Source organism: Eriocheir sinensis, chromosome 55, assembly GCF_024679095.1.
Source record: "Eriocheir sinensis breed Jianghai 21 chromosome 55, ASM2467909v1, whole genome shotgun sequence".
NCBI classification, from domain to species: domain Eukaryota; kingdom Metazoa; phylum Arthropoda; class Malacostraca; order Decapoda; family Varunidae; genus Eriocheir; species Eriocheir sinensis.
This window is the reverse complement of record NC_066563.1, coordinates 8,263,916-8,271,415: the sequence shown is the minus strand read 5'-3', so window position 1 is coordinate 8,271,415 and position 7,500 is coordinate 8,263,916. Positions and strand designations below refer to the sequence as shown.

Below are 7,500 nucleotides of genomic sequence, written 5' to 3'. Positions count from 1 at the left end.
GAAAGGTGCTTTTGAATCTTCCGGTTAAGGATTGATTCAAAAGCTTTAGATGGACAGGAAAGTAAAGCTATAGGGCGGTAGTTTGAGGGATAGGAACGGTCACCCTTCTTAGGCACAGGCTGTACAAAGGCATACTTCCAGCAGGAAGGAAAGGTAGATGTTGATAGGCAGAGACGAAAGAGTTTGACCAAGCAGTTAGTCAACACGGAAGCACAGTTTTTAAGGACAATAGGTCCATAAGCCTTCTGAGAGTTGAGGCCAGAGAGGGCATAGAAAACATCATTTGGAAGAATCTTAATAACAGGCATAAAGAAGTCAGAGGGGGGATGAGTAGGAGGAATATGCCCAGAATCGTCCAGGGTGGAGTTCTTACAGAAAGTTTGAGCGAAGAGTTCAGCCTTAGAGACAGATGAGACGGCAGTGATGCCGTTAGGGTTAAGGAGTGGAGGGAAAGAGGAAGAAGTGAAATTGGAGGAGATATTTTTGGCTAGATGCCAGAAGTCACGGGAAGAATTAGAAGAAGCAAGGTGTTGACATTTTTTATTGATAAAAGAAGTTTTGGTAAGTCGGAGAATAGATTTGGCACGATTCCGGGCTGAAATGCAAAGGTCATAGTTAGCGGGAGTTCGAAGGCTCTAGAACCTTTTGTGAGCTGCCTCTCTATCTTTAATTGCACGAGAACAAGCATGAGTAAACCAAGGCTTTTTATCATGAGAGGTAGAGAAAGAACGTGGAAAGTATGCCTCCATTCCAGAGACAATCACCTCTGAGATGCGCTGGGCACACAGAGGGGTATCTCTCCTGGAAGCAGTAATCATTCCACGGGAAATCGGAAAAGTACATCCTCAGGTCGTCCCACCGAGCTGAAGCAAAATGCCAGAAGCATCGCCTCTTCGGTGGGTCCAGAAGATGCACAGGAGCGATAGGACAGGAAACAGAAATAAGGTTATGATCGGAGGAGCCCAACGGAGAGAACAGTTTGACAGAGTAAGCAGAAGGATTAGAGGTAAGGAAGAGGTCTAGAATGTTGGGCCTGTCTCCAAGACGGTCGGGAATACGTGTAGGGTGCTGAACCAACTGCTCTAGGTCGTTGAGGAGAGTAAAGTTGTAGGCTTGTTCACCAGGCTGGTCAGTGAAAGAGGATGAAAGCCAAAGCTGGTGGTGAACATTGAAATCTCCCAAGATGGAGATTTCAGCGAAGGGAGAGTGAGTCAAGATGTGCTCCACTTTATAATTCAAATAGTCAAAGAATTTTACATAGTTAGTAGAGTTAGGTGAGAGATAAACAGCACATATGTATTTAGTAATAGAATGACAATGAAGTCTTAGCCAGATGGTGGAAAATTCAGAAGAGTCAAGGTCGTGGGCACGAGAGCAAGTGATGTCGTTGCGCACGTAGGCGCAACATCCAGCTTTGGATTGAAATTTAGGATAGAGATAGTAGGAGGGAACAGAGTAGAGGTTGCTGTCAGTAGCCTCAGAAACCTGTGTTTCGGTGAGGAAGAGAAGATGAGGTTTAGAGGAGGAGAGATGATGTTCCACAGAATGAAAACTTGAACGAAGACCACGAATGTTGCAGAAATTGATAAGGAGGAGGTTCCAGGAGTTATCAGGACACCTCTCAAGTCGGCAGCCAGAAGGGGAGTCCTCCCTGGGGGAATTTATGGTCCCCCCTCCCCAGGCGGGAACTCCGAGGCAGTGTTGTTTTTCGCCATTTTGAATTTTGAATTTTGGGAAAAGGTGTGTGTTGTGTGAATGTAGTGTGGTGTAGAAAGAGAGAGGAACTGTCTTTAGAGAGCATGCTGAACTGCTCTCTGGTGTTGATGAGACAAAAGGGAAACGGTTAGTGAGGACATGGGAAGGGTCTTTGAAGGGCTTCATCACCCTCCTCGCTTCCCTTATATCTTCACCGGGAGTAGCTCACGCCCGTTCGGTAGGTGTCTTCCTACCTCCTTAGGTTAGGTTTCCTCTCATAGAACACTTGCTCTCCACTTTCTGGTATTACTGATACTGGTTTATCGCAACCTTTCTCTTCTTTGAACTCGCCAGTGCTGCTGAGAGGCCGAAGCTTAATCTTATCTTCCCTTATCATTTGCCCTCGATGCCCAACGTTTGATATAGTATTCTGATTAGTAAGTAGTAGTTGTAGTTGTAGTAGTAGTAGTAGTAGTAGTAGTAGTAGTAGTAGTAGTAGTAGTAGTAGTAGTAGTATTGTAGTAATAGTAGTAGTAGAAGAAGTAGTAGTAGTAGTAGTAGTAGTAGTAGTTGTGGAGCGAGAGAAGCAAGAGGAGTATATTCGTACACTTCATTGTTCCAAGAAAGGTCCTGGATGCCCTCTTGTGAATTCCCTCAAGCTTTACCTTTTATTAATTGTGAGGGATGGTGACGAGACAGGTGAGGCGTGCGTGGACTTGGTTAGGATAAAGATCTTGTAAATGTACGTAAGCTCACGGTAATATCAGTAGCCTGAGAAGGTAGATGTGGTATGTGGCGGCTTTTGAAATCATGGTGACTTGAGCCACTCAGGTAAGCTCGTCATCAGTGGTGACGCCAAGGGGCATTGCGATGTTCACCACCTGGAGGATGTTATTCTTCCCCGAAGGTTGATGCTCAGTACCATAGAGGTGATAGTCTGTTCGCTCTCTCCATTTCCTGATAGCGCCAGAGTCAAGGTTTTAGTCTTGCTATCATTCACCATTACCCTTTCAATTCCTGCTGAGGAAGCAACAGCTGTATGTAACTGGGTAGGCACCACTATACAGTCTTTAATATCTCCTGAAAAATTTTGCCACCTAGCAAGTGGTGATAGGGTATTTACAACATCAGGTTTAAAATGCATATGCTTGAAAGGCATGGACTTTCCTCGATATCTCTTTAATGTTGAAAGAAACTGGGGAAAAATTTCTTCCACATAATTTTCTGCTCTATCAATCTCCTCAGCAGTGAGACACTTGCCCTGATACCTAGGGTCAATAAAATTTGCTAAGTAATGAGCAGGTGTTAGTGCTGATTTTTTCCTCTTTAGTAACTTATTCAAATCCTTCTGCTCTGTTAAACATTTCTGCAAATCACATTCAAGTTTGAACCAAATTTCTACTGCATCACTAATGAGTGCATCTTCACGTTGAAGTTTATCTAATGCCACTGCAATTGGTTTGAGTCTCAAAATAATCGAAATCTCTTCAATGCCTTATCATTGACCTTCCTAATTATCTGTTGCTCAGTGTCATCACTGTGTTCCCTGCATATTTTAACTAAAATATCCCAGTTTTGTACTTTTAAATGTAATGTTTGGTAATTTTAAATATAATGAGCATACAATGCTCATTATATTTAAAATTAAAGGATTTTGATTTTAATCAGTGATTTTTTTTCTGTGATTATAATCGATTATAATCACATGATTAAAATCATTTGATTTTAACCATGCCAACCCTGCTTTAGCTGCTGGACTATCTGCCTGGTGATGATTACATTCCTCAATTTGTCGCCATCCCCGCCCTCATACACCTGAATCCTTTCCGGAATAGTCGTTCGATCCTCTTGTGTGAATACTGAAGAGAAGTAGTCGTTCAACAATGTGCTCATATTTTCGTAAATATCCACTAGCTCGACTGTTTGCTTTCAGCGGTCCAATTTCCTCCCTTTACATTACTTTTCGCCTCTTTTGCTATTTTAATCTCATAGTTCCTTTTTGCTACCCTAGTGTTTTCTTCACTAATCTAGATTGTTCGACATACCTGCCCCTGAGATGTGTTTCACCATTCTTTATTTTCTTATAAACTCCCTTCTTTAAACCTATCTCGTGTTTTAGCCCACGAGTCATCCACTTAGGGTCATTGTTTTTGTTTCTAGGTGTTCGCTGTGGTATATGCTGCCCCTGCCCCTCTATTATTACTCTACCTAAATTATTGTAGGTTATTTTTACCTGGTTCTCCTGGCTCTCTAACCCACAGTTCTGGCCCTCATGAATCCCTAAATCTCCCCAAGTTACCTCTTCAAGGTGTCTTTTAAGCCCCCCGTAATTTGCTCTTCTAAAAGCTGGCACCAACACTGGGTTTGGTTCGCGGGTCACCGCCCAATCTGGGCTAATACGAACCATTCTGTGGTCACTATTTTCTAACTCTCCGCCCACCTCCAGCTCATGTATCAAGTTCCCGTTATTAGTGAGGACTAAATCTAAAATGTTATCTCCTCTGGTAGGCTCAGTAACTGCCTGCTTAAGAAAATTATCTTGTAAAACTTTAAGAAAATCCTCGGCTTCCAGGTCACCCACTAAGTCTTCCCAGTCTATATTCCTATAATTAAAGTCCCCCATTACACAGACATTTTTACTCCTGCTCGCCCTGCCAGTCTCTTGTAGTAATATACTCGTGTCCTGCCTGTTAAGGCTGGGTGGCCTGTACAGAACTCCTTGAGTTAGTTTTTCTTTCCCTTTGTGAACGTCCACCCAAACTGATTCTGAATCGATATTAGTTTTGACTGAATCGTTAACAGAACATTTAACTGAGTCTTTAATATATAGCGCAACTCCACCCCCCCTTCTTCCCTTTCTATCTTTGTGAAACATCTGATAACCCGTTAAAAAAGAAAGAAAATCTAAAGAAAGACTATTTAGATCTTGGGTCAGGGTAAGGGTCAGGCTGTCAGCACAATGACAAGTTTAGAATACACCGTTGTCAGGTGTTGTGGTATTTATACAAAATCTTTGTTATTATCCTAAAAACGAAACAATCTTAACACTATATAGCCTTATTGGATGATCCAATTATTTAATTAAATTCATATAAAGGAAGTAAATAGCTGACATATGAGAGGAAACGAGAGGTGTTGGGAGTGTTGCAGAGCTCTGTGGCGCGGCTGACCCACACTGGCCGACTCTCAATTGGACTCTTTCAAATGGTTTCACTATTGAAGATTTGGACCCACTGCCAAAGCCGTGCATCTGGTCTTTCTGAGCGTCACCACTCTCCCTTCCCTGGTGGGTGAAGAATCAGGTCCTTCACTCTTTTTTTTTTTTTATCTCTGCTTCATCGCAATCCCCCCGCCCTCTTTCTCCTTCTTTCTCATCGCTTTCTCTTTCTTTTTCTCTTTCTATTGGCGTCTCAGCTGTTTGGGGATTGATGAACAGGCAGCGTATAGTGTTCCCAATCCTCTCTCCCAGTCTGTTTCATCTCATAATATTAATAATAATAATAATGATAATAACGATAATATTATTATTATTATTATTATTATTATTATTATTATTATTATTATTATTATTATTATTATTATTAATAATAATAATAATAATAATAATAATAATAATTATTATTATTATATTAATAATGAAAAAAATAATAATAACATTGTAAAATGCCGTGGATGTATAATCACAAATAAAATAAAAATAGATGCAGCACATAGATTTATGAGAAACCTCAACATTGTATAACATGATGAACTTGAGAATGAAGTAGATTCGTGGACTCCTTGCAACATCTTGTATATTATATTCATTAGAAACAGCAGTATGCACAGTATTTCCTGCCGTACCATCATTGTGTCTTTATCTTAACGTTGATGCCAAAGACGACGGTGGAGACTCTCCTAAGAAGGCGTCGCAGGAGGAGCTGCAGCACCAGCAGGGCCAGCAGCACGAGGCCCACCACGTCCAGTAGCAGGAACTCCACCCAGGACAGCTGGGTGGCCGGGCACCTCAGGTGCGGCGCCCCTCGGTGGCGGATCACGTATTCCGTCCAGAAGACAGCGCGCTCCTGCGGCGTCGTCAGCTGATCCCTCAAGGACGCCGACATTGCCGACACGGTCTCTTTGTACCTGAACAAGGACGACACATAACGAAGCCATCAACACTACCACTCGTTGCTTCTACTTAACTACACTAATGATTTCTTTCATATTTTATCATTTTGTGATTTTTAAAAAATGCATGCCAAAAACTGACATTATAATAAAGATGGATACTCGACTAACTTTGTTTTGGTTGTAATATCCGTGAGGGCGTCGACGATCCTGTCAGCAGTAAGTTCCTCCCACTCCATCATGCGACCCAGACCCGAGCTTTCCACATACATGGCATTCCTTCGCTGGTCACCGAATATGGGGAGGACAAGGAGGGGCGTGGCGTGGAAGATGGACTCCTGAAGGCTGAGAAGGCCACCGTGGGAGATGAACACCTTCACTTTGTTGTGAGCTGCGGGACAACGGCTAGTTAGGTTAACCTGCCAGGGCTCCCCAACACAACACATGAATGAGGCTCCTAATGGCAGTGTGTCATATCGTGGCGGCGTCCCCTACTCCTGTACTGACCGAGGATGTCCTGCTGGGGCAGCCAGCTGCTGATCATCACGTTATCTGACACGCCCTCCAACGTTCCCTCGTACTTCCAGAGGACGCGCTGCGGTAGTCTACGGAAGGTCTCCAGAAAGGTTTGGCGGTACTCCGGCGGCATGGTTTCGCCGCGAGTGACGGAGCCTAGACTAAAGTAGATGACGCCCTCATTGCCCGCGCCTGCGATCCATGACTCCAGGTCCTGCAGTGTGGTAGGGAGACGCTACACATTCGAAAAGTATGATGCGTGAGTTGCCTGAGTACAAGTTTTTTTTTTTTTTTTTTTTTTTTTACAACAAAGGAGGCAGCTCAAGGGCACACAAAAAAAGAAAACAATAATAAAAATAAAAAAAGCCCGCTACTCGCTGCTCCTAAAGTAAAACAAAAGAGGTGGCCGAAGGGAAGATCAAATACAGCAGGAGAGGTGTCCTGATACCCTCCTCTTGAAAGAGTTCAAGTCGTAGGCAGGAGGAAATACAGATGAAGGAAGATTGTTCCAGAGTTTACCAGCGTGAGGGAAGAAAGAGTGAAGATGCTGGTTAACTCTTGCATAAGGGGTTTGGACAGTATAGGGATGAGCATGAGTCGAAAGTCGAGTGCAGCGGGGCCGCGGGAGGGGGGGAGGCATGCAGTTAGCAAGTTCAGAAGAGCAGTCAGCGTGGAAATATCTATAGAAGATAGAAAGAGAGGCAACATTGCGGCGGAATTTAAGAGGTAGAAGACTATCAGAATGAGGAGGAGAGCTGATGAGACGAAGAGCCTTAGTCTCCACTCTGTCCAGAAGAGCTGTGTGAGTGGAGCCCCCCCACACATGAGATGCATACTCCATACGAGGGCGGACAAGGCCCCTGTATATGGACAGCAACTGTGCAGGGGAGAAGAACTGGCGGAGACGGTACAGAACGCCCAGCCTCGAGGAAGCTGATTTAGTAAGAGATGAGATATGAAGTTTCCAGTTGAGATTTTGAGTTAAGGATAGACCGAGGATGTTTAGTGTTGAGGAAGGTGATAGCTGGGTGTTGTCAAAGAATAGGGGATAGTTGTTTGGAAGATTGTGTCGAGTGGATAGGTGGAGAAACTGTGTTTTTGAGGCGTTGAAGGACACCAGGTTCTTCTTGCCCCAATCGGAAATAATAGTAAGGCTGAGGCTAAGCGTTCTGCAGCCTC

At 43.6% G+C, this 7,500-nt stretch overlaps 2 protein-coding genes across 3 annotated transcripts in view; both read right to left on the bottom strand.

The window, feature by feature from the left end:
- Positions 1-2,074, bottom strand: part of LOC126984016 (UDP-glycosyltransferase UGT5-like) — a 7,635-nt gene extending 5,561 nt beyond the window's left edge. The window contains exon 1 of one of the 2 annotated variants that reach the window (XM_050837351.1): positions 1,950-2,074. The gene's annotated coding sequence lies outside the window, so the exon portion shown is untranslated. Of the gene's footprint in view, positions 1-1,924 lie in introns of both variants that reach the window. The other variant, XM_050837352.1, reaches the window with a different exon arrangement.
- A 3,395-nt stretch (positions 2,075-5,469) lies between these two features.
- LOC126983836 (UDP-glycosyltransferase UGT5-like) overlaps positions 5,470-7,500 on the bottom strand; it is a 16,026-nt gene continuing 13,995 nt past the window's right edge. The window contains exons 10-12 of the mRNA XM_050836967.1: positions 6,313-6,535; positions 5,977-6,196; positions 5,470-5,820 (exon numbers count right to left, since the gene is read on the bottom strand). Coding sequence (XP_050692924.1) covers positions 5,541-5,820; positions 5,977-6,196; positions 6,313-6,535 — 723 coding nt within the window. The 3' untranslated portion in view covers positions 5,470-5,540. The remainder of the gene's footprint in view (positions 5,821-5,976; positions 6,197-6,312; positions 6,536-7,500) is intronic.